The sequence below is a fragment of the Lampris incognitus genome, chromosome 3 (genome assembly GCF_029633865.1).
Source record: "Lampris incognitus isolate fLamInc1 chromosome 3, fLamInc1.hap2, whole genome shotgun sequence".
NCBI classification, from domain to species: domain Eukaryota; kingdom Metazoa; phylum Chordata; class Actinopteri; order Lampriformes; family Lampridae; genus Lampris; species Lampris incognitus.
Window position 1 is genome coordinate 30,653,246 of NC_079213.1, and position 27,584 is coordinate 30,680,829.

At 44.9% G+C, this 27,584-nt stretch overlaps 1 protein-coding gene across 4 annotated transcripts; it reads left to right on the forward strand.

The window, feature by feature from the left end:
* Positions 1-15: 15 nt before the first annotated feature.
* Positions 16-27,584, forward strand: parp12b (poly (ADP-ribose) polymerase family, member 12b). 4 transcript variants are annotated; one of them, XM_056277350.1, is made up of 10 exons: positions 383-410; positions 504-553; positions 699-1,043; positions 2,637-2,772; positions 3,827-4,088; positions 21,359-21,454; positions 24,730-24,856; positions 24,969-25,137; positions 25,276-25,396; positions 26,266-27,584. In XM_056277350.1, the coding sequence occupies exons 3-10, from the start codon at positions 715-717 to the stop codon at positions 26,364-26,366; spliced, it is 1,341 nt and encodes a 446-aa protein (XP_056133325.1). In that variant the 5' UTR covers positions 383-410; positions 504-553; positions 699-714; the 3' UTR covers positions 26,367-27,584. The 4 variants fall into 4 exon arrangements, with proteins under 4 accessions (XP_056133326.1, XP_056133323.1, XP_056133325.1 ...); XM_056277351.1 differs by lacking the exons at positions 383-410; positions 504-553 and adding an exon at positions 16-58; XM_056277348.1 differs by lacking the exon at positions 383-410 and adding an exon at positions 116-283 and having other exon boundaries at positions 504-1,043.

The following is a 27,584-nucleotide window of genomic DNA, read 5'->3' on the forward strand; positions in this document are numbered from 1 at the left end:
CGTGTCGTCATCAAACCGCAGAAGGCTGAACCCGCGGCGCGGCTCTATGACGACATAAGTAAGTCTGACAACCCCAACGTACTTTTTACACGTATGTAGTATGAGGTTTGCGACGAAACAGAAACTGAGTGATTGGTTTCGTTTTTCATAATACGAAACTTGGCCTGGATTATTTGAATTAATTTACTGTGCGTGCACGTACTCAGGTCACAGCCCTGATCCAGCGAGTCTGGTCGTAGGGTTGCATTTTTTTAACCCGTTTCTATCATAGAGAATAAACAATGTACGTACATTAGTACAGCAAAGACATAGCTACACTATTTACAATGCAAAATGTAGTCCTAAGTACCGCAGGATCTTGTGTTGCTCCGTAGAGATTCCACCTTGGTGATGTGATAGTAAATGTTTAGGTTAGTGGAGGATTTCGTGTTCAGTGTTTTAGCAAGCTTCGTTAAAAATCATTTCTGTAAAATGTCGTCTTATATGATTCGTTCGCCTTTTAGCTGGCCCACAATGCCTTCTGCCACAGCCTTTATACAATTCTGACGAGAACGTAAGTAAAAACCACAGAAAAAAACGAAAGTGAATTCAAAAGGCTCGAGGTCGGTCGCCCCCATGCGGGCCAAGGTGGAACGGCCCCGCAGCAACAGTGAACCGATGCGAGACTACTTCCGTTTTCTGTGTTTCTGGTCACTTAGGCTTTTCGTCTCGGAGATGTCCAGCTACACTTCCATCATTCACTATGCCACGAGTGTCCTTTGCGGCAGCAAGGGGGCCATGGTCCTGCTGCAGCTACACCGGAAGGTGTTCCAGCGCTTCAACGTCAACGAGGACGAGTTTTGGTACATAGTGAAGAAGTGTCCTCGCTTTGTGGTGGTGAAGAACAAGGAGGGGACGCACGGATGGGGAGCCGACTGCACGGTGGTGGCGAAAACGTCGCTGAGATTGTGCAAGAAATACTCAAAAGAGAGCTGCGTGAATTGCCAGGAGTTGCATCTGTGTAAATACTTTGTGTACGGAAACTGCAGATACGGGAAAGGCAGGTGAGTGTGAAGGATTTTGCTTTGTGACTTGAGCTAATGTGTTATTGTTGTTATTGTCTTGATGCATGCTCGGTAATCCAGGTAGGAAGATCAGAAAAGGTTGAATCAGTTCATCTGGACACAACGTTTATGGACACACGTTTCATCACTCAGCTAAGAGACATCTCCAGTCTAAACTGACTGCAGGTATCCCCCCAACCCCTCATAAACATTATTTCAACTCAGTTTAAATCTTACTTTATTCAGACACATAGGTAGGTCCATATTGTTTTTTAAAAAACCCACAAAAATATAGCTAAAAACGTAACTCACAAGTCCACAATGATTAAAACCTATACAGACATTTGTTCCAACGTTTCCAGAAACAAAGAGGAGTACCTTGTGTCACTTTGTGTAGGCTCAGTTAAGAGCATTACAATTACATTCTTAGAATCAATTAATCGACACATACATTTGTACATAAAACTCCTCAACACAGCATGAAAAGTGGGGACACTGCTAGTCACAAACATATGACCTATCCAAAGGAGTTGAATCAAGTGCAACTGGACTTGGTATATATCCGTGAAGACGTTTCGCCTCTCATCCAAGAGGCTTCCTCAGTTCGTGCGTTTCTGACTAGACCAAGCTAGTAACTTCTATCTTAGAGAATAAACAATATACGTACATTAGTACAGCAAAGACATAGGTACACTATTTACAATGAAAAATGTAGTCCTAAGTACCAAATGATCTTGTGTTGCTTCGTAGAGATTTCACCTTGGTAATGTGATAGTAAATGTTTAGGTTAGTAGAGGATTTTGTGTTCAGTATTTTAGCAAGCTTCCTTGGTCTAGCCAAGCTACTAGACCAAGCTAGTTGCACTTGATTCGTGCCTTTCTGACTAGACCAACTGAGGAAGCCTCTTGAATGAGAGGCGAAACATCTTCACGGATATATACCAAGTCCAGTTGCACTTGATTCAACTCCTTTGGATAACCATGACCTGGATGAATGAGAACATTCACAGACAAACATATGACTTGCACTTGTCCATCTTGGAAGCTTGAGCAAGATTCTGCATGCATCATTATATGCTACCTGCAGCTTTTTCATTTTTTATTCATATTTTATATTGATTTTATGATCATCATCATCATCATCATCATTATTATTATCATCACGCAAGTCAGTCCAGATTAAGATACATTACAACATCAGAAATCGCAATATCTGCTTTCAAGCTTTTTCCAGTGAGCATAAATGTGACTTTATTAAATGAATTCTCATTTCAAAGAAGCATAAAGCTGGTGGACTGATCAATTAATCAAACTTTATTTGTATGGTACAGTTCTTACATTGAAATGCAATGCAATGCTCTTCACATGAAGTGAAAGTGTACAGATAGAATGACTGAAGGAGAAAGCAAACATGATAAATAAACAAACGAAATATAAATCTAATGTGAAATACAGAAAAGATAACCGAATGACACGAGTCAAAGCAGAATGGATTAAACCAAAACAGACGGAACCCACAGTTGATCAGCAGCAGATTAAATGTCTTCTTCATGAACGCAGAAGGGATTGTAAAGAGGCATTCTTGTCTTTGTAGGAAGCCGTGCCGGTTCTCTCACGACATCCGTTCAGAGCACAACTACCCTCTCCTGCGAGAGTGCACCCTTCATGAGCTAAATGAGGAGGACCTCTTCCTGCTCCTGCTACAGAATGACCCTGCCCTGTTGCCGGAGGTAAGACTAAAGAGAACACGGGGCAGAATTGTGCCTCGCCACATGGCCCGGTCCCGACACCTTGTGCTTCTCGAGGCTGTGCAGTTGAGTCACATGCAGCTCCACATTGCAGAGATAGCATGTCTCCTATTCCTGTTCCTTCACTGGGATGCTTCATCATATTTCCAACTTTCCAGTGTGACCCCGTTTAAACGTAAAACATTTCTTGCATTACAGGTGTCTGCCGATTTGTGTGGCTCTTCTCTCCGCCACTGTATCGGTGGTTAAATGTTCGTTGTTGAGCCACCGGAGAATTGTAGCCGTGTTTCGCTCTCATTTTTACTTTTGCATTTTCTTCTTCTTTTTTTTAAAATTTTTTCAAAAGGGAAGAACCAGAGTAGCTTTCATTCTCGGCGTACGTTGATGGGAAGTAGACGTAAAATGTGCGGTACCAGTGAGACAACACCCTGCTCTCTGATTGGACTATGCATCTGCAAACACAAAGCAGTTTATGGACCCCTCCCCCCTTCCCACCTCCAAAAAAAAGAAAAAACACAAGAGACTGCTAGAATATCAGACAAGGCGATGTAGACTCGGTTTTTAAGGGGTGGACTGCAGCTCAAGTGCCACCCACCATCCAAAAAAATGTAGTCAGTCGATAGAATCCAAAAACGTAAGGCCCAGTTTGGGTGAAGAACAAGCGGAAGAAGAAACACTTTGAAGAACCTGAGGGACAACCTGTATTTTTAATGAGAAGGAAAACAAAACGATAAAAAAAAAAAAATTCTCAGCTGCTCCCGTTAGGGTCGCCGCAGCGGATCATCCGTTTCCGATAAAGAAAAAAACAAAAAAAAAACAAAAAAACAAAAAAGTGCCCTGTTGATGTGCGTTTGACCTGAGGGAAGTGTCCGTTCCCGGAGAGGTAAAGTAGACCACTTTGCGGTGTGAGGTTTGATTGTGTATGTTTAATCAGTCCAGCCCGCTGTTAAGCGGCGGCTGGTTGTGGCGAGGTACTGTGCCGGTGGTGTTTCCAGACTGATTCTCTTCAACGTCTTGTCATGTGCTCCTCATATAGGTGTGCTCTCACTACAACAAGGGCACTGGGATGTACGGCACCTGCACCTTCAAAGATGGCTGCACCAAGCTGCACCTGTGCCAGCACTTTGTTCAGGGCTACTGTATGTTTGGCCACAAGTGCATGCGGCAGCACGTCATCGATCAGGACGGCTGCCGCATGCTGGAGGAGCGGGGCCTCGGCGGAGACATCATCCATGACCTGCCTCTGATTTACCAGAACATCCATCAGCTAACCGCACTTTCATCCAGCTCCCCCAAAGGTAAGTGTGTCTGTGTGTGCGTGTGCTCCAAGAGGTACATTTAGTCTCCAAAAGGAAAACAGTGACATAAAAGGCAGTCTATACATGCATGCATATTAATGCTAGGTGTCTTCATGTACCATATCCTTCTGAGTGGCTCTAGCTTGCTTTCAATCAAGTACTTGATCAATTGCAAGAATAAAACCTTTCCAGTAAAAGGGGAAAACGGCTTTTTATCCTCGCGTCTGAGTGAGCATCACAAAACTGATGGCTAGCATTTCAAAGAAGGTTGAATCGGTTCATCTGGATAGATTATCGACTGACAAATACAATTCATCAGTCATCTAATGCCCCTTTTCCACTACATGGTAATGGCTCGACTCGACTCGCTTCTGTGTCGTTTTCCATTACCGTGACAGTACCCCCTCAGTGTACCCGCTCCAGTTTTTTTTGGAACCTCGCCAAAGTTGGTACCAGAAAAGTGGTAATGGTTACCAAAATGCCGGTTATTTCCAGTAATGGAAAACGAAAAAAAGGGCGAGTCGAGCCGGTACCATGTAGTGGAAAATGGGCATAAGTGACCTCTTCAGTCTCAACTGACTGCAGGTGTCTCCACCCTTATAAACAAAACAGTTGCATAACGACCGAAACCAACGACCAGTTTCATTTGCAAATATGGGTGTGACCATTAACTAGAGTTTCAAAGGCCATGTGTACCATTCAGAGGATTGGGGAATAGTTGCAATCACAGCATTGTAAGATGGTGACAGATGTACTCTTAGCCCCCCCCTCGGTTCGGGGATGGTCGTTCCCTCTTCACATAGAGGGCCTCTTTGACTCCCTGTTCAAACCAGTGTTCCTCCCTATCAAGGATGTGCACATCCTTATCCTTGAAAGAGTGGCCACTGGCCTGTAGATGGTGTAGACTGTGGAGTCCTGGCCTTACATTCCCAAGTCCTCTGTGAACAGTACACATGGCCACTGAAATTCTAGTTAAAGGTCACGCCCATATTTGCATGTGAAACCAGTCATTGGTTTCAGTCGTTATGCAACTGTACTGTTTATAAGGGTGGGGACACCTGCAGTCAGTTTAGATTGAAGAGGTCACTTGTGTCGGGCTGTCGGTGAGCATCTGTGATCCTAGTTTTTGTGGTGTGTCCCGCAGCCTCAGCACTAGTCGGACCCCTGTCGGCAGCTTTTCGGTCGATTCAGCACGTTGAATCAGCGGAGCCCGTCGGTGAGAGAGATCACTCTGATTGGCTGCTCAGCTTAGCGAATCAGTGCAGAACGTACATGCTAGTTGGCCGTCGGCTGTAGTCTTTGCGGTGTGTTCAAGTGCTAGTTTTTGGACCAGACGGCAGGCGATGCGACAGTCGGCCTTCGTCGCCGCAAGTCGGTTTGGTGTGTCTAAGCCTGCAGTCTCAGCTGACTGCAGGTATCCCCACCCTTATAAACAACACAGTGGCACAACGACCGAAACCGGCGATCAGTTTCATATGCAAATAGGCGTGACTAGGGTTACAATGGCCATCTTTGGGGGCGGAGGGCGGGGTGGAAGTACATCTGTCACCATCTTACAGTGAATGCTATGATAGCAATTATTCCTCATTCCTCTGTGACTAGTACACATGGCCATTGAAACTCGACTGACTCTGCTTGGGGCGATAAATTAATCGCCATTTGGGCATCAGATTTATTTATTTTTTTATTGAGAACATGACAAGTACAAACAAATGAGGCAGATTTTCACTTCCTGTTCTTAAAAAAAAGAAAAATCTTCTGCCTCAGGTTGAGTAAGAACAAGACCAAATACAGAAATGACAGAAAGAAATAAAACCAAAATAAAAATACATAAATGACTGTAACAAAAAATAAAAAAAATAAACCGGAGCTGTCTCAAATGAACATAAACATATATCTAGTGATGAAAACAACTGAAGAGTTTTCTTGTCTTTAGCAAGTTTCAATGACTTGTTTAAGAATTCTAACTTATTCTTCCGATGGTTCAAACCGTGTTTATTCTTATAGTATCTATATGTATGTATTTAAAAAAAAAAAACTTCCCCAATAACTACACTTTATTGAGGACAACGTGCAAGTTCCTGTTTTCAACAAAAACGCCAAACTTGGCTGTCTTTACTGTCACGGGTGGTAACTCGGTCTCGTTGGGCTAGAGCCAGACAGACGGCTCTGATTCACAATAGAACAACCTGTTCCAACTTTTCAGTTTCCTTTTCACAAAATACACACTTATTCACACATAAATTAAATCTCAATCTGAAGATTTGTTGGGTAATTCTCATTTAAAAATTTGAAGTTCGCCTCTTTTACCTTAGGAGGAAGGTGAAATTAAGTATCGTTTTTCAACACCAAATTCCCCTAAGAACTTATTTTCTTGCTGGTTTCTTTCTTACTTCGTATTTCTGACTGGTTTAGGGTAACATTTCTTTAATAGAATGTTTCTAAAAGCTAATCTATTGTCCCAAAAGTCAATTCCTTCGATGCAGAGCTGCCTCAGCCCAGGAGAAACCTTTGGGTACAGAATGGCTTTTTTTTTGGGAGGAGTGGATTTTCCCCTCCGTTTCTCCCCAATTGTATCGGGACAATTACCCAACTCCTCCGAGCCATGCTGATTGCTGCTGCATCCCCTCTGCTGATCCAGGGAGGGCTGCAGACTACCACATGCCTCCTCCAACACATGTGGAGTCGCCAGCCGCTTCTTTTCACCTGACAGTGAGGAGTTTCACCAGGGGGACATAGCGCGTGGGAGGATCACACTATTCCCCCTACCCGAACAGGTGCCCTGATTACTAGAGGAGGCGCTAGTGCAGCGACTAGCACACGTATCCACATCCGGCTTCCCGCCCGCAGACACGGCCAATTGTGTCTGTAGGAATGCCTGACCAAGCTGGAGGTAACATGGGGGATTTGAACCGATGATCCCCATGTTGGTAGGCAACGGAATAGACTGCTACACTACCTGGACGCCCTCCTCTTCATAGTTTTAAACCATGTCATTCTTCCTTATGTACTGACATTTGTCTCTCCGTATGAATTTAGAATTGAGATTATCCATCCATCCATTTATCCGAACCGCTTATCCTGCTCTCAGGGTCGCAGGGATGCTAGAGCCTATCCCAGCAGTCACTGGGCGGCAGGCGGTGGGACACCCTGGACAGGCCGCCAGGCCATCACACACACACACACACACACACACACACACACACACACACACACACACCAAACCTGGGGGCAATTTAGTATGGCCGATTCACCTGACCTGAATTGAGATTATTTATTGATTTAATCATTTGGCTGACATGAGTAAGGAGAAGGCCGGGTAAATGAGTCTGGACCAGCTATCCATTTTCGATAATAAAACTCCCAATGATTGTGATACCTCTCTGCAACCACCTGTTTAGAGTTGAATTACCTACCTTATTCCAAATATTAATATTGTCAGTTGTTTTTTTATCCTTAGAAATAACAATCCCCAAATATTTAACCTCCTTCTTACTCTTTATATTATGCAATGGCTGTAGGGGATAATCATGTAAAGTTAATATTTACCATTTATCTAAATTCAGTTGCAGGCCTGAGGCTTTTGAAACGTTGTTAATAGACTGTAAGGCTAAGGGAATTTCATTTTCATTTTAAAAAAATAAAGTTGTCATCTGCCAACTGACTTATTATTTGTCTTCTCATCACATTTAACCCTTTAATGTGACTGTTTTTTTTTTATTAAAATAGATAAAATCTCTGCTACCATTATAAACAATAATGGTGAGCTACCACATCTTTGACGTATTCCCCTCTTAATCTCAAATCTTGGAAAAGTGCCATGTCCTAGAGCTACAGATTCCATTATATAGCATTCCAAACACCTTTTTAAATCTCTCTCAAAATGCAAAGTAATGCAGAGTTTTCAGTGTGAAAGGATGTTCAACAGAATTGCATGCTTTATAAAAATCTAAAAATAAAACCCACTTCCTTGAATCGTATAGCTATAATCAAGTGAATATAACACAAATCTTATGTTATTATGAATTGATCTTCCTTTCAAAAATCCTGATTGTGGGCGTCCGGGTAGCATAGTGGTGTATTCCGTTGCCTGCTAACACAAGGATTGCCAGTTTGAATTCCCGTGTTACCTCCGGCTTGGTCGGGCATCCCTACAGACACAATTGGCCATGTCTGTGGGTGGGAAGCCGGCTGTGTGGGTATGTGTCCTGGTCACTGCACTAGCGCCTCCTCTGGTCGGTCGGGGTGCCTGTTCGGGGGGAGGGTGAACTCGGGGGAATAGCATGATCCTTCCATGTGTTAGGTCCCCCTGGTGAAAAGGTGAAAAGAAGTGGCCGGACTTATAATTGAGTTTCTCTGCTGTCTACTTTTTTTTTAAATTACAAAAATATGAGGAATTCCTCTCACCTAACTCGATCCATTTCGCTCGTGATCTTATAAAAGCACCCTGAGCTCTTTCAAGTTAAAGATAATCTAACTGGACTTGTTACTCCATCATCATTTTTTTTTTCCTCAGTTGTTTAGTTCAGATTTACTACAGCACTGACTTATTTCCTGGAACAAATTACTTTCATATTCTCTTGTTTTTCCTGTCAAGTTCCTTGCAAAAGCTTATGGCAAATTCTCATTTTGAATTTAATATTCCCATTTACCAACATTTCACTTGATGCATTATTTTCAATATCCCTTATTTCTCTGATCTTATCGCAATATTCTTCATCGGGTAACAATCTGGCATTAAATTTCCAATACCCTGTATTTCTGGTTTCCCTCATTGTGGGTTTTAAAACTAGCTCTATAAAACAATGATCAGATAAAGGGGCTTTAGATAATTTAGTTTATGACTCATATCTCAGAATGTTCTCACTCACCAGTCAATAGTTGGTTCTAGACTTGTTCCCTCCACTTGGCTTAAACCATAAGTAACATATTACTCCTGGATTTAAACTTCTCCATACATCAGTTAAATTATCTGTCATAAAACCTTCAACAGTGTCATTACACTGCAACTCTCCAAATATAGGAGGCCATCTATCTCCCACTCGTCTGGTGTCATGTTCCAGTCACCTCCTACTAAGATATGATCAGTATGCTGCAATACTTTAAGATCTGAAATCACATTTGTTATATTTTCCATTAGTTTTTTTTAGCCATCATTATTATGACCATAAATATTAGTTATCATAAGAAATAGAATTTCAATTTTCAATACCACCGTGAGCCAGTGACCATCTCCATCAGCTCTGTGAGTCATCATTTCTCCAGGGCATTTGTCAAGGCATGTTGCCCCACCTCCAGACTGGTTAGAAGCATGACTGAATAAAATTCTGTCCCCCCATTGATTAGTCCAAAAAGTCGCCTCCACGTCAGAAGAATGAGTCTCTTGTAAATACAAACAATGATATTTTTGCCCTATAAAATAAAGACGGTGCTTTTCTGTTCACAACGTCCTTCAAGCCTAGGAAACAAACACATTTTTAACATTTACTGTTAACACTAGGACAAAAAATATGAGCTGCAAGCGTAACAACCCACTCAGTAACCGGATGAACCATAGCCTTTGGATAGAATTCCATTGTCCCATTAATCATTTTCCCACTATATCACAGTCACCTGCCATCTCCAAGCCGACGTCCTTCGATTAGCCATCAGGCCCCTGAAAGAAAGCCAATTTTTCAGCCCTCGTCGCTTGTTCAGTTTGAGGCCACCGCCTTCTTCTTTCTCCCCAGTCCTCCCATGGTAGCGCTTTAGCGAAACGAATTCCTTTATCCTTGCAGACCGGAGAGTCTTGGCTCCGTCTCCAGACATCTTCCTTCACCTGCCTCTGGGCAAACAGAATGATGACATGCCTGTTCTTATTGCCCATCTTTCTTCCAACTCTACGCACAATGTCAACTGCTTCTTCCATCTCTGACTCCATATCTGGGACAATCTTACCAGGATTTGGATGACTTGAGCTCTGATTTCTTCATCTTTTTTCTCTTCCAAGCCATTGATCCAGGAACACCACCTCATTTTGTATCTTTCTTGTTCTCTAGCACTCTCCTTAAGTTCACTGTTCTCTTTGCAGAGTTCGTCGTTTTGTTTCTCCAGGTCTTTGACTTTCTTTTTGCGTTCTTTCCCCCCATTCGTGTTGAACTGGTCTGCCTTTGTTAAGCTAGCAATCATGGCACTACTTTGTTTTGTTTGCTCGCTTAAGTCGGCCAGCTGCTCATCCACTCTCTTTTCAAGGCTTCGTATAGCCTCCAATATGGCCTCATTAGAGTCTTCAGCATTCTCAACCTCATCTGTTGACTTGGACTTCTTCTCCACAGTTTTCTTGCTTGGCATTTGCGGTGGTGAGTTGTCTGCGCTCATGACCACCTTCTTTTTTTTTCCTTCAACATTCGGTGAAATTTTCTGTCCTAATAAGGTCCAGTTTTAATTTGGCCGGTTTAATCAGATTTTGTGTATCCATCTTGACACTTTGAGGTGGAAAAATCATTGACTTCAGGCCAGACTAAACTTTAGGACCAGTTTTGACGAGCTCCAAAATACACAACTGCTCACCCCGCCATCTTGCGGCCCGAAAAAGAACCTAATGTTACCCCAAATATAATGATTTATATTTTATATATTACACGTTATTGTGCATTTTAAACACACATATACTTAAAATAAGCAATTTTGTGCATTTCAAATATGTTTATTTTAAAAAGAAAAAGCAAAAAAAAAATTTCCATCAAGAATGGTGGTGCCCTAGCACCCTCTATTGACCAACTGCTGCTGCAGAAAACAATGGATTTTTTTTCCCTAATCGACGATGTGAAAGCAATGCATTTTAACCCAAAATACAAACTGAGGTGCCCACCTTGCTGTCCGGGTCTGTACATCGCGTTGCACACATTACTGTCCGTGCATGGAAATGTGCATGTTGTAGCCAATGCACTGCGGCACGCACACAACAATCGGTGTATTTGCACACAAAAAAAGAATCAAGATTGAGGAATGATAACACAACAGGGCTAAATTAAGTTTTTAAATGATACCAATTTCAATTTAACTCAAACATTATTGACTCCTCTAGATGGGAATGAGAAAATTCTTTGGACATAGCAGAGACAGCGAAGCAGTAAAGGAGCGATGAGACTGAGAGGTAAAACCTGGCTGTAGTTGGTGATAAACAAGCTAGCTAGTTAACCTACTTGCAGGTCTGGCAGGGGCTGTGCCTATAGTCCCCGGGTCCTATATTCCCCGGGTCCTATGTTCCCCGATCATAGGACCCTTTCGGAAAAAAAAGGGTCCCATATTCCCCGTTTTCCCCTAAAAAGGTCCTATAATCCCCGTTGCAATAGACACCGGGGAACATAGGACCCTCTTTTGGAAAAAGGGTCCTATATTCCCCGCTGTTTCCAGGGGAACATAGGACCTTTTTCCAAATAAAGGGTCCTATATTCCCCGCTATTGCCAATCAAGGAACAAACCGGGGAACTTAGAACCCTTTTTGCAAATTATTTCCTTAACGGGTCCAAAATAATAAAAACTGGGGTCATGGCTGAGATGTAGGCTACGACAATCTATTCCTCCGCTGATTAAATTAGGCCGTATTACCATTGTTGGCTGTTGTATATCGCAGGCCACCTTGAGTGCGTATCCAAATTCGGCCTATAGAGGAGGCTGTAATTTGCTTTATTGTTATTTCTTACCGATATTTACTGCAGTAGGTCTAGTTAGTTGGCTCTCCGGCTCAGCATGGACAGTCGGCAATCAACGCAAGTTTGTCTTGCAGTAGGCCCGCCTACCAGTATACCCTAGCCATTTCCACCTTCGCTCAAAGTTCAATTTGCACAGCACTGGACACTTCAGCCACTTTCTTGTTACTTTGCAGTTCGTTTTCCATATTAAATCACTTGGCAGACTTTCTTTCAAAAAGACTTTAATGATGAACTTTTTAGGCAGAGAACTTAGACCAGGACTTGGGAATTTAGGACCAGCACAAAGTATCCATCAACGGGGGCCGCCTACCTTACACAATAGGCTAATTGCCTAATAATAATAATAATATGTGCTTCTCAAAAAACTAAAGGCTTGTGGAGGTGCTAAACCAAAAACATGAATCAAAGACGAACATCAAAGGATGTAAGGTAACACTCACCAAATGGTAAAAAAATAACAGAGGAAGTCCTCTATTTCACCATTTTATTGTTTGGCATCAGTCATTAAGGTTTCTGAAGAAGACCACCCGGCCAAGTTATTGACTGATGCCAAACAATGAAATGGTAAAATAGAGAATTGTGTCTTTTTTTTCATTTGATGAGTGCTACCTTACATCCTTTGATGTTCTTCTTTAATAATAATAATAATAATAATAGCCTAATTATAAAAGAGGCCTAATAACAAATAACAATTACAGGCATAATACTATCAATAGTAACACTGATAATAGGCTATTAATAACAAAATGCTTCTAGTAAAAGCTTGGCTGAAAAAGGGTTGGTCTGTGGCAGAAGCCCCCCAGAAAAGGCATGGTTTAAAACAAAAATCTCCAAGGCCTAACTAGCCTAACGTTAAGGCTTTTTTCTTCTTCAAAAAAGCAAAATGAGTAGTCCTAGCCCATTAGGCTACTCAACAAAGAGGGGCTAAAACCTCTACTCAGCCTATCTGAAAATGTGATGGCTTACAGCCCTCCAATATGATTCCAAATCTCTGTGACCAGCATCCAGTTGACCCTTGAGCCGCAGGAGACGGGCCTCCAACCTCCTCCACTTGGGCTTCCGCCTTGGGGGAGCATCTCCTCGCTCCGCCATCTCCAGCCTTTCCTCTGCCAGGGTTTGCTGGTCCTTAATGTGGCGCAGAAACATCCAAAGGGATGGGTGGCGCACTTGGACCGCATCATTTAGAGTGCGATGATAAGCTACAAAAACAAAAACAAGAGGTTAATCATGTAAACTGTTAAAGAAATGTGAATATGCTGAACATGTTGACAGTGGCTTGATAAACATGAATGCATAATACAGCTTTAGGAGTGTAGGCCTTTGTGTGATGTAGACCTCCAAAAATTATGCTGGATTGTGTTAAACTGATTTTTAAAATGAAAGTTAAATACGTAGCCTATGGTGAATTCCACAGCTAATTGATGGAAACAATGTAGATTCATCAAGCTTTAAGAGTATCCAAAGCAATGGTTGACTGTGAGTCCTACACCGATGCTATATTATTTTTTTAAATAATGATACAAATAATCGACTAAAAACAGTATAGCCTAATTTACACAACCATAATCATACAATTGGCCTACGTTATCATAGCCCGCACGCTTCTTTGGTGTCGCATAAAAATGTTAAGCATGTTATGGGCCACACATCAAAAATAAAGTCTGTTCGCTGATTATTCAATAAATCAGAAAATAAGTCTTAGTCACTTACACTCAACGTGGTTGTTGGTCCTTTGCTCCATGTTGCGTGCATAGACGTTCCACATTGGATGTGGGAAGAGGGCTCCATCATGGACGTATGTGTTCCCGACATACTGCAGGAAGTCATGCAGCTCTGGATGGTCCCGCTGGACGCGCCTCGTGTCTGGGTGGTGAACGAGCAGGGCGAAGTTGTCTTGAACTGTGTCCAGTGGTAGGTGGCCGAGTGCCATCACCTTGCGGATGACTGCTGCCAACTGAAGGTCATCCCGGAATGCAGTAGTCAGTCCAAGTCTTTGCACCCTCTTCCGCAGGGCTTGACTGAAATGGAAGTAGCATCCACTCACTTGTGCCCTTGGAAGTTCTGTTTCCAGCGCATTGATAAGCGCCTGTTCAAAGTCGCATATGACCTTTTGAGGTGCCCAGTGGTGCTGCGTAATCCTCCTGGTTTCCCGTTTGATGCAATCGAGCACCTGCCGGTAGTGCCCAATTGTGCGCTGGCCCATCAGCGCATGCACAAGAGGGATAATGAAGCCATGCATGTTTCCAAGTACTGTAAAAACTTGGCTGAAGGGGCGGGGGCACGTTCTGAACATTGCATCCATATATATGGTTCCACAGCCTCGCAGCTTCCTGATGTTTCCCTCTGTGGCAAACACAGCGATAGCCCACTCGTTGTCTTGGTGCAGGAGGAACTGTTCCCTGTCCCATGTTTCAGCCCATGCACCTTCGATGACGACATCCTCAAGTGTAGCTGGAATCGGGGGCGTGACTGCTGCGCGTGCTCTGGCCATAACAGTCCTTACAGACTGGAATCCTTGTGGTGGTGGTCTGTCGCCGCCACCTTGGATTTGACGTTGCCGATGCTGCAGGACCCTTTGCGCATTATAGATCCTTCTGATTGGGACTGTTGGCTCCCTCGCAACTTCTGCAATCACCCCCTGTCGGAATTCTGCACGGTGCACCATTTCTCCGTCAGGGGGATGCACGTGTTCCCCAACATCGTGCACAATAATGTTAGCATCCACGTCCTCCACTTCAAATCTATTTGTGATCAGTGGCACTCTACAGTTCCACCTCCAGCACCTCCATCTAATGGTGTCTTGATTGGTGCGGTGCTTCTGATATCTGAAGTTCTCATGTACCAACACTTTGCCCCCTCGATCACCATCCATAACTATCGCCATTGTTTGTCTTCTTGTAGGCTAGTAAGCACATGACAGTGAGTCCACGAGTTATCACCGATAACAACCGATTGTTGCAAACTGTTGCAAGTTGGCGGGCGGTTTAGACATTGGTGAATTTTGATCATGTGATTTAGAACACCAGGAAACTTGCGTGCAGATGACCACACATCCACGACAAGTTTTAAATATTTCCAAACTCGAAATCGTGTGCATTTGGCTATTTATAAATTATTTTTCGAGCAATATGTGTTTTGTGATTCAGCTTTAGCGTTGTTGATTAGCCTTTCATTCATATTTTGTCAAAAAGGCGTATTCATTAGCCTAGGCCTATGTCCCGTTATTTCTGTAGCATACAGCATCTTAGAATCTTAAGAGACCAGGCAGATATTGTTATTATTTTGTTATTAGCATGCTATATTAGCCTACTTTATAATTATAAATATTTCAATTATCCAATTTTTAGCATTTCTAATATAAGGCTATATTGTTATTATTATTATCATCATCATCATCATCATCATCATTATTATTATTAGGCTATTATTATTATTATTGTCATTATTATTATGTTATTATTATTATTATTATTATCATTACAATTATGATGCTTAAAGTGCCTTACTGAGCAAATGGTTTCTATCTAATATCTGTCAGATGCTTTTCCCAATAAGCTGGTGTGGTTATGATGGGAACGATGGCTTTCTAGCGAACATAGAAGAAGTGGGTCGGAATTGGCCTATTGTCGATATCAGCTAGCTTTCGCAGGAGTCTATCCCTGGTACAATGCACTAGACCTATGGGAGATGGACTGCTGAGGACGGAACACAACACCTATCCTCAGCTCCCAGCACTTCTCGCACAATGTGCTACTCATACGCTGAGTTGGCGGCACCCGGGATCGAACTCACAACCTTGCGATCAATAGGCGAGAGCTCTACCGACTGAGCTACGCCCGGGTACAATTGCCCAAGGAGCACAGGCTTACTATATTACATTCAGACACAGACGAGCCAGCTCACCTACTCGGCGAGGCGCATTTTCCTCGATAATTGACACATTTCACGCATAAATATCAGAGAACTACCGGGGTGGGTTATGCGCCCAAATATAGGCTATAGCCTAATAAGTTGAAATTGGTTTAGTGTCGAAAGTTTCCACATACTTTAGCCAACCTGGACTTTGTGAATTCGTTTTTGTGATATAAAAATAGAAATCGTATGATTCATTGTCTTCTTAATAATCTGCCCTAAATAATGCATTATTGAAAATGCACTTTTTGCGCCAGACAGCGTCAAACCTGCTGACCGGGGAACATAGGACCTTTCTTTATAAAAAGGGTCCTATGTTCCCCTAGGGCACCCGGGGAACATAGGACCCTTTTTATAAAGAAAGGTCCTATGTTCCCCTGCACATACAAAACGGGGAACATAGGACCCTTTTGGGGAAAAGTGGGGAATATAGGGCCCTCTGTATACAAAAAGGTCCTATATTCCCCGGTCTCATACAAAGCGGGGAACATAGGACCCGGGGACTATAGGACCCGGGGACTATAGGGAGAACCCCATCTGGCAAATGTAAACGTCTGAATGATTATATGAATTTGGGTTTCATATAATCCTATAATTGTTTATCTATAGTTGATCAGATTCAGTTTTGTTTGTTTGGGGGGTTTTTTTGGATGCTGCACCAGAGGAGCAGGGTGCAGGAGGAGGAGAGACGGAGCTGGATGAGCAGTCAGGGCAAAGCGAGAGAGGAGAGTGACAGGAGAGTGACAGGCGAGAGACAGGCGTAAGACAGGGGAAGACAAACCCCAGAGATGAAAATGAGGGAGCAGTTGCCACAGTAGCAGAGAACATCAGACTGGGGGCAAGGGAACAAACAGTGCCCCCGTGTAGAAGGGAACATTAATGACCTAGGGGAAAAGCACTGTGGCCCAAACCAAGTGAAGTTATGCCAATATCCCCAGCACAACTTTGGGTTAAAAAAAGTGATCCTTTAATTCTGATTGGCTTGGAAGCCTTCCATGGTTAGAATATTCCATGTCTAGAGATGCAGTTTTTTGTTTTTCATGTAGGTTGTTTTTCAAAAAAAAAATTCCCCTTTTTTTCTCCCTAATTGTATCCGGCCAATTACCCTACCCTTCTGAGCCTTCCTGGTTGTTGCTCCACCCCCTCTGCCGAGCTGGCGACTACCACCTGCCTCCTCCTATACATGTGGAGTCGCCAGCCGTTTCTTTTCACCTGACAGTGAGGAATTTCGTCGGGGCAATGTAGCGCATGGGAGGATCACGCTGTTCCCCCCCAGTTTCCCCTCCCCCCCAAACGGGCACTCCGACCGACCAGAGGAGGCACTCATGCAGTGACCAGGACACATACCCACATCCGGCTTCCCACCCGTAGACATGGCCAATTGTGTCTTTAGGGACGTCCGACCAAGCCGGAGGTAACACGGGGATTCGAACCAGAGATCCCCATGTTGTTAGACAATGGAATAGATCATTACGCTACCTGGACGCCCCTTCATGTAGGATGTTTGGTAAACACATGAACTATGGCACATGTAAATACTGGCCCAACAGATTGGAAAAAAACTCTGGATCTCTTTAGAGAACATGAAAAAAAACACCCACCCATAAAACAAGCATGCTTTCCTGGCACCGCTTTATAGCCAGTGCTGCTCATGGTGGTGTTATTGAACAGTTACACTTGGCAAATGAAGCAGAAATCAAAAGAGAGACAGGAGTACATCAACCGTATTGTTTTGTGACTGTCACATGATTCTTAGTTTAAAAAAAAAACATTCCATGCCATGGCCATGATGAGGGAATCTCCAGCCACAATCAAGGAAACGTTCTTGAGTGTATGAAACTCATAAAACAGTTTGATCCATTTCTGCAGTCGTACTCATCCAGTACATATTTATCGCCTTCATCTCAAAATGAGATAAAAGTGCTGTGCTCAAGCGATAACGGCAACTATTGTTAGTGAATTAGAAGATGCAGGAATGTTTTCAGTTCTGGCAGGTGAAGCCAGAGATAGAAACACTGACCAGTTGGCCAGATGTGTCTGTTATGTCACTGAAGGTAAACTGAAGAACAGCTGGCTCATGAACGCATTGAATACCTTAAGTGTGTTAAGATAAGATGTACCTTATTATTGGGCAGCACAGTGGCCCAGTGGTTAGCACTGTTGCCTCACAGCAAGAAGGTCCTGGGTTCGAACCCCGGGGTCGTCCAACCTTGGGGGGTCATCCCAGGTCGTCCTCTGTGTGGAGTTTGCATGTTCTCCCTGTGTCTGTGGTGGGTTTTCTCTGGGTGCTCCGGTTTCTCCTACCATCAAAAAGACATGCATGTTAAGGGTTAATACTCCTGTCTGTGTCCCTGACCGAGGCATGGCAAGACGAGCTGGAGTTGGTCCCCAGGTGCTGCACAGCGGCTGCCCATTGCTCCTAGCTACACAGCTAGGATTGGTTAAATGCAGAGAGGAACTTCCCCACGGGGATTAATATAATATATATCAAAATAAAAAAATATAATAAAATGTAATCCCTGTGGGGAAATTCATCTTCTGCATTTAATCCATCCCAACACACACACTGGAAACAGTGGGGAGCCATGTAGCTAGGAGCATTTGGTAGCCGCAATGCAACGCCCGGGGACCAACTTCATGCCATGCCAGGGGCACAGACAGGAGTATTAACCTAACATGCATGTCTTTTAATGGTGGGAGGAAACCAGAGCACCTGGAGGAAACCCACGCAGCCACAGGGAGAACATACAAACTCCACACAGAAAGGACCTGGGACAGCCTGGGGTTCTAACCCAGGACCTTCTTGCTGTGAGGCAACAGTGCTAACCACTGGGCCATTGTGCTGCCCTGTTGCACAGGCTTGTGATGGTGCAGCAGTAAATGAGTAGGGCAGTTGAAGGTGTCCAAGCCAGATGTAAAGTAAGTCATCCACAGGCCAGTTATGTGCACTGCTATGCACATCAAGTAAACTTAGTACCGTGTCCCACCTGTCAGGCATTACCAGAAGCCAGGGATTTATTTGACCTGTTAGAGAGTGTGAGATCCCCAAACCATGTGCTGCTACCAGACAGAGGCAGAAGCAGAAAGGCATGGCGGTTCATGTGGTGGACTCTAGTTGTGGAGCAGTGAGGGACTTTGGTGATACAGAGCAGCTGACCCTGTTTCTACCTCGCCTTGACGGGACGGTTGCCGAGATGGATCAGCATTTTTCGTCTCTTAATGGCAAAATTCTGAGTGGTGTTCAGGTCTGTAATTCCTGGATCAGACAGCTTTCTCTGTGTGGAGCACCTCAGAGGTCTGGCAGATCATCATGATGTTGGTCTAAAATTTGAGGAGGTCTTAGTGGCCAATAACTATCTGGCCTGCAACAACGAAAGCCTTCCAGTTAAAGATATGCTATGTGTTTCCAATTTGCTGGATAGAGTCATGTTCCCCAGCTTGACACGGGTGGTTAGGATCTCTCTGACAATCCCAGTTAACAGCCACAGTTGTGAATGGTCATTCAGTGTGCCGAAACGGCTCCATACTTGGCTGAGGTGCACAATGGGACAACACAGGCGTCACCGTCTTGCTGTCTTATTGGTTGCGAAGGAAGGATCCACTGTGGCAACCCCTAACGGGTGAATCGGCCATACTAAAATTGACACTAGGTGTGACTGTGTTGACCCTGTGATGGTCTGGCGGCCTGTCCAGCGTGTCTCCCCGCCTGCCGCCCAATGACTGCAGGGATAGACTCCAGCATCCCCGCGACCCCAACTGGGATAAGCAGCTTGGATAATGGATGGATGGAACTTTGTAAGTTGAGTCACGGTCAAGCAATTGATCCCTATGCCAAAATGAAAAATATAAGGTACAGTTTAATGCTTAAAAAAATGATCCAACTTAGTTCGGACTTTAAAAGGCACTCTTGAACTGTTGGGGAATACTTTTGTTTACTTTTAGATTATATAATTATAGATACTTTATTTCAGATGGTTGACTCAAGTCATGAAATTATTGTTTGAAATGTTCTTTGTTCTGAAATGAATTATTAGTCTGGAATGCAGAAGAATGCAAATGTGCAATAGTTTAATGACTTGTCAGGTTTCATTATTATTCACGTATGCTTAAGCATATGCAAATAATAATATAATAATAATGACAATAATCTGCGTGGCGACACAGTGATTAGTGCAGTTGCCTCACAGCAAGAAGGTAATGGGTTCGAGCCCCGAGGTAGTCCAACCTTGGGGGGGGGTCGCCCCCCCGGGTCGTCCCAGGTCGTCCTCTGTGTGGAGTTTGCATGTTCTCCCCGTGTCTGCGTGGGTTTCCTCCGGGTGCTCCGGTTTCCTACCACAGTCCAAAGACATGTAGATCAGGTGAATCGGCCGTACTAGATTGCCACTACATACGAATGTGTGTGTGTGTGTGTGTCGGCCCTGTGTGATGGTCTGGCGGCCTGTCCAGGGTGTCTCCCCACCTGCCGCCCAGTGACTGCTGGGATAGCCTCCAGCATCCCCGCAACCCTGAGAGCAGGATAAGCGGTTCAGATAATGGATGGATGGATGGATAATCTGCATATGCAGGATATGACTTTAATGGCTGAAAAACATGTTGAGAATGTTCATAAAGTATGTTGAAATAAATATTTTCATAAAGCTTGTCTACATTTTTACCTTTACCAGTAGTAGTTGTTTCAAGTTCGTACAGCACATTGTATGGCACAATTCATACGTGAAGCAGGCATTCAAGAAAAAAAAAATTGTGTGGTTTGAGTAACGGGGGGGGGGGGGGGTTGTGCACCCCAGTAGAGTTTTATGTCTAGCAACGCCCCTGTACTGGCTCGCTCTTAATTTGTACTTCTCTTATTTGGCTGTGTACATGTGTACGGGTTATGTGTAACTGAGAGCTATGTACCAAATCAAATTACTTGAATCGTGGTGGCGTCTGGATGGCGTGACGATCTATTCCATTGCCTACGAACACGGGGATCGCCGGTTCAAATCCCCGTGTTATCTCCAGCTTGGTCGGGTATACCTACAGACACAATTGGCCGTGTCTGCGGGTGGGAAGCCGGATGTGGGTACATGTCCTGGTCGCTGCACTAGCGCCTCCTCTGGTTGGTTGGGGCGCCTGTTCGGGGGTGGGAACTGGGGGGAATAGCGTGATCCTCCCACGCGTTACGTCCCCCTGGTGAAACTCCTCACTGTCAGGTGAAAAGAAGCGGCTGGAGACTCCACATGTATCGCAGGAGGTATGTGGTAGTCTGCAGCCCTCCCCGGATCGGCAGAGGGGGCGGAGCAGCGACCGGGATGGCTCGGAAGAGTGGGGCAATTGGCCAAGTGCAGTTGGGGAGGAAAGGGGTGGACCCCCCCCCCACCCCCCAAAAAAAACAGTAGTAGTTTCATTCACAGCAGGTGATCCACCTTTCACGAGGTCCTCTTTGATTGGTTCTGAACATCTTTCCACTTTTGGGGCATTCTGGAGGGGGGGGGAGTACTTTCACCCCTTCATCCCTGAGATAACAAACCCTGCGTTGTGAGGAGTATTCTGGTCTCCCACCTTAAACACTTCATGACTCATTATCTTGTCCACCCTCTGGAAAACTGTGGTCTCTTCTCAGTTGTTTGCATGTAAAGACACAAGGCAGTGTTGGTGTACTCAGTCTCTCTGTGTGTCCGTCAGAGGACCTGCCCGACCTGCAGTCCCAGGCTGCCGCTCAGACAGACGAGAAGAACGAGATCTGCCTACATTTTATCCGCAAGAGCTGCCGATTCCAGGGTGAGCTGTATTCTGTTTTTCTAACGTCAGTCTTTTTCTTATATAAAAAGAAAAAAGGGGGGGTCTCTTTAATTATTAAACCGTGCTGCCTGAGAGGGGCGGCGTTCTTTCTCCATGTTGCTGAACACCATGCCAGAGATTCGGCATTGAAGTATTGCCCTGCAAGTGTATTTATCCTTCCGAACTGATGTGCTGTCATCTCCACTGTTGTATCTGCTGTACCGTTAGACGAGTGTTGTGTTTCCCCTGATGTTTCACTAGGTGGCGATGACGTGTCAAATGAGCACACTGCAGTGTAGTAATAATACACAACCTGAGACAACAGTCATACTTGCTGTTGCCCTGGCCTAAGTATTTGTCATGTTGGTCTTTTGTCAGATCACACCTCTTAGCGCTGTCGTTTCTTTTTATAGTAAATGATTCTCTACTTCTCACGTCTCTGGCCACATTAAAAGCAGCACCCACGCATCCCTGTTGCTGTCAGACTTCTAGGTACTGGATCAAAATATACATTATGCGGGGTGTTCGGGTAGTGTGGCGGTCTATTCCGTTGCCTGCCAGCAGGGGGATCATCAGTTCGAATCCCCGTGTTGCCTCCGGCTTGGTCAGGCGTCTCTACAGACACAATTGGCTGTGTCTGCGGGTGGGAAGCCGGATGTGGGTATGTGTCCTGATCGCTGCACTAGCGCCTCTTCTGGTCGGTCGGGGCGCCTGTTCGGGGAGGGGGAACTGGGAGGAATAGCGTGAGCCTCCCACGCGCTACGTCCCCCTGGTGAAACTCCTCACTGTCAGGTGAAAAAAGCGGCTGGTGACTCCACGTGTATCAGAGGAGGCATGTGGTAGTCTGCAGCCCTCCCCGGATCAGCAGAGGGGGTGGAGCAGCGACCGGGACGGCTCGGAAGAGTGGGGTTGTTGGCCGGATACAATTGGGGAGAAAAAGGGAGAAGAAAATCCCCCCCCCAAAAAAAAGAAAATACATACAGTGTTGCTTGAAAGTTTGTGAACCCTCCAGACATGGTCACTGTTTTTGTAAAACACATTAAAATAAGCTTATCACACATACATCCAAATCCCAATTTGTAAAGCACACCTTCCAAATAATGGACACACACACAAAAAGAGATATATTTTCATTATTTAATTCAACAAAGGTGGTTTATTTCACAAAAACTGAAAATTTAACATGTGCAAAAGTATGTGAACCCTTGTATTAGTAGCTTGTAGCTCCTCCTTTTGCAGCCATTACTTCAACCAAACGTCTTCTGTAACCACTAACCAGTCTCTCGCATCTGCTTATGGGGATTTTTGCCCACTCCTCCTTGCAGAACTCAGCCAGTTGAGAGAGGTTGGAGGGACATCTGGTATGTACCAACTTCTTCAGGTCTCGCCACAACATTTCAATTGGATTAAGATCCAGACTTTGACTGGGCCAATCCAGAGTACGAATCCTCTTTCTCTGAAGCCATTCCTTTGTAGTTTTGCTGGAATGCTTTGGGTCATTGTCTTTTTGCATAATCCATTTTCGTCCCAACTTCAACTCCCTGACTGATGGCAGGAGATTCTGGTCAAGAATTTGTTGATATGCCGGAGAATTCATGGTTCCTTGGATAATATGGAGTCGTCTAGGTCCAGAAGCAGGAAAGCAGCCCCAGACCTTCACATTTCCACCACCATGCTTCACTGTTGGGAGGAGGTTCTTTTCTTCATATGCAGTGTTGGCTTTTCTCCAAACATGTTGGTTTTGATTGTGACCAAATAATTCTATTTTGGACTTGTCTCTTCAGAGAATGGACTTCCAGAAGGTCTCTGGTTTGTCCAAGTGCTCTCTGGCAAAGTTGAAACGGGCAGCTTTGTTCTTTTTTGAGAGCAGAGGCTTCCTTCTAGCAACCCTCCCATGAATGTCATGGCTATTCAATTTCCGTCTGATTGTAGATGCATGCACATTTGTCCCAGATGCTATCAGGGAGGTCTGCAACTCTCTAGAGGTGATGTGTGGGTTGGCCTTTACCTGATTTATTATTTTTCTGGTGCTTCTGGGTGATAGTTTTGATGGGCGTCCACTTCTAGGCAGAGTTGCTGTCATGTTGAAGGCCCTCCATTTGTAAATTATTTGTCTTACAGTGGATGGATGGAGCTGGAATCTTTTGGAGATGGTTTTATATCCCTCCCCAGACTGATGGGCTATCACTACCCTCTTCTTCATGTCCTCGGATATCTCCTTTGCTCTCGGCATTGTTGATTTGTATGGGACCACAGTGGTTTGGTTGGTTTCCTCTCTCTTTTAATTAGTGCAGGCCAAACCCTTTCCCAAGGATGTCTCATTTCATTGGTCTGCTTAAATGATTAATTAAGCACCCAAATGTGTTTCACCCGAGTCTGTTACCTGCTTGACTTAACCAATGAAGCTGGGGGTTCACTTACTTTTGTACATACACTAATTCCATGTTTCATGTAGTTTTTAGGCTACTTAAACAAGTCCCACTAAACAAGTACATGCAACTGATAAACATATATCTGACATTTCATACATAAAAACTGGTGATGATAGAATAAGAAAATCATGGTAAAACAACAGAAAAATCTAAACTGCTCAAGGGGTTCACATACTTTCAAGCAGCACTGTGTATATATATAGTGCATCCCACTAGTCATCATGTGTCTTTCCCAGCACTGACACTTTGGCTTCTTTGAACAATTCCTATACGTTGGCATTTTTGTCAACCTATTTTTGTTTTCATGCATTTTTTATGTATTTCTTGTAAAGCATTTTGAATCGGCTGTTTTGAAAAGCGTTGGGCTCACAAATGGCACCCGGTTCATTGAATGCCAAGCACAGGAAGTGCCGGTTACGGTTGCCAGCTCTGTGCAAGCTTCTGTCAAGGCTGCTGGAAACAGCACATCCACGATGTTACCCGTTTTATTTCCCGTTTCCTGGAGTAGGGAGGTGATGAGTCTAGAACAGATCATGTTAGTGATGGGTTTGGAGTTACCCTGTGCAGGTTTTTAGTCTCAAGTGAGTTGCCGGAGAATCAGGTATCTACCCTTAAAACGCTTCAGTTAAGCCTAAAACACCCAATTATAATGTTGTTCAGAAGCTATCGCACATGTGGATAAATGAACGAGGATCAGGACACATCACATGTTAGAGAAGGTCTATCTGAGCCTCTTCTGAACCCGGTATATGTTTTTATCTGAGCCTCTTCTGAACCCGGTATATGTTTTTATGGATATTTTGTGATCGTGAGGATCTCATTTTCCCTCTTTCTTCCATGCAGACAGTTGCATCCGTGTGCACTTCAACCTGCCGTACAAGTGGGAGGTGTTTGACGGGGACAAATGGAAGGACCTGAGGCATATGGAGGAGATCGAGCGGGCCTTCTGTGACCCGCGGAAAACCCAGAGGTCAGGGTTGACCTCTGACCCCACAACCCAGTGTTGAATTTGGAGGCATCTTAGACGCCAGTTGTAAATTAGCGAGTGTTACAGTTGTTCGTTGTCTTTGTTGTGTTTGTAGCCCCGGCGCACGGCCTGTGGACTTTCTGACCATGAGACGGGAGGCGGACCCCGTCCGTCGCCTCTCCACAGTTTCCTCAGTAACCAAGCCACCCCACTACATCCTGACCACTGAATGGCTGTGGTACTACAAGGGTGACCATGAGAACTGGATTGAGTATGGAAAGCCTGTGAGTCAGATCGCCCACACTTCACGATAGTTGGATAGTTGGGGGGGGGGCGGGGTAGTGATTGCAGTTACCAGTGTATCCGCACTTGGAAAAGATGGAGTAAACATGAAATGTTTCATTTTTGTCACGCTTTGGCAGGACGACAAGCAGCGCACAACCTCTGTGACTTCTAGGAACCTGGAGGAAGTGTACATGACAAACAAGTCAGCTGAAATCAAAATTGTAAAAGGCCACCGGCATTACTATCTCAGCTTCCAAGGTAACAGCACGCATGCCTACACACACACACACACACACACACACACACACCATCTTCTTCACTGTTGTTGACCACACACCAGCCTACGCCTACATCTTTTCTATTCTTGGTGGCACGGTGGTCCAGTGGTTAGCACTGGTGTCTCACAGCAAGAAGGTCCTGGGTTCGAACCCCAGGCCATCCCAGGTCCTTTCTGTGTGGAGTTTGCATGTTCTCCCCGTGTCTGCGTGGTTTTCCTCCAGGTCCTCTGGTTTCCTCCCACCATCAAAAAGACAGGCATGTTAGGGTTAATACTCTTTCCTGCCTGTGCCCCTGAGCAAGGCAGTGGAAAGAAGAGCTGGAGTTGGTCCCCGGGCGCTGCAGCTGCCCACTGCTCCTATACAATAGGATGGGTTACATGTGAGCATCCCTACAGACACAATTGGCCGTGTCTGTGGGTGGGAAGCCGGATGTGGGTATGTGTCCTGGTCGGTGCATTAGCGCCTCCTCTGGTCGGTCGGGGCGCCTGTTCGGGGGGGGGAGGGACTGGGGGGAATAGCGTGATCCTCCCACGCGCTACGTCCCCCTGGCGAAACTCCTCACTGTCAAGTGAAAAGAAGCGGCTGGCGGCTCCACATGTGTCGGAGGAGGCATGTGGTAGTCTGCAGCCCTCCCCGGATCGGCAGAAGGGGTGGAGCAGCAACCGGCACGGCTCGGAAGAGTGGGGGTAATTGGCCGGATACAATTGGGGAGAAAAGGGGGGGGGGATGAGTTAAATGCAGAGAACACATTTTGTTGTAAGAATACACTGACAAAATAAAGTGGCTTTCTTCTTTTTCTTCTTTGGTACCCCCCCCCCACCACCACCACCACCACCACCACCACTGCAGACATGTACCAGCGAAACCCGAAGCACAACACCAAGAGGAGAGTGCGCCGCCGACCACGCTTCATCTCCATCAAAGAGATGGAGGAGCAGATTGTTCGTTAGAAAAGAGAACAGAACTGACATTGCTATCTTTCTGGACGGAAGAGTGCCTTAACTCGGGGCAGATGAGTGGGAGGAAGGTGGGGGTATTTTCCTCTGAAGAAACAACATCCCAGTGGTTTCCACATTAAACAGCCTCTTTTTCAGTCTCCTCATCTTTCTGCTCTTCGTACCGGCTTCATGGTTTACCCTGCATTCACATGGAATCCTGTAAACGGCAAACCAGGATCAGGAATCAGGAGCACTTCCCTTCATGCACTTGCGCACGTGAAATGAAACGAAATGCGGTTTCCCCCGGCCCACAGCAGCACAACACACAGCGGTACAACACCAAGACAAAAACACATCCAAAAACTACAAGAACACACCTATCCTGACTAACACATATATCAAAACTAAAATAAAAATTCCACTGTCCAGGAGAACGAACGCCAGATAGGAGGACTGTCAGAACTGCCGGTCTGCATTGGTTAGCAGTTAGCTTAGCCCGCCCCGCTTCTGTGTCCTGTTAGGCCGCCCTCGGCGTCTCCTCCTCAGGTGCAGCTCCAGGCAGGGGCCGTAGTCCCCCCCCCCCCTGGGCCCACCAGACGAAGCAGACCAGGCTCCCTCAGCCGATCCAGCGCCAGCCCTCCCAGCCAGACACCTCCGACGCACCTCCGACACACAAGTCAGTGTTGTGGATAAGTGCCGGGAAAATCGGATGACACCAACAAATTACGCAGACAACGGCGGCAAAGTTTAAAATATTCTAATTTTTTGCCATCCTCCGTGGCAGAATTCAAAATCTGATGTTAACAAAAAAAAGATGGCAGGTTAATTTGTATCACAACTTATTTATCTGAAAACAATACGTCACCATAGCAACCCATATAGCTTTTTTTTTTTTGGTCGTCATGCAGTTTGGTGTTTTTCCCGGTCCATGTTGCCGCCTGCAGTTCACCGTCTCCCAGATTCCATGTTAATGCAGCACATCTTTCACACAGAGTGGATTTATCTGTCTTACTAGTCACTTTTTCTTTCTCTCTTTTTTTTTCCTATAATGTTGCCCCAGCAGCAGCATGGCATAGGTCAACAATACACACAATGTCAGGACGGACGTGAAATTACTGTATTTTCCGGGATGAAACGAAAGGAATAAAACTTTGACGTTGGTGAACTGTCAGCTGTCATTGCATCATGTCTGCTCAAGGTAATGGAAGGAGTCGCTATTAAAGATTTCAC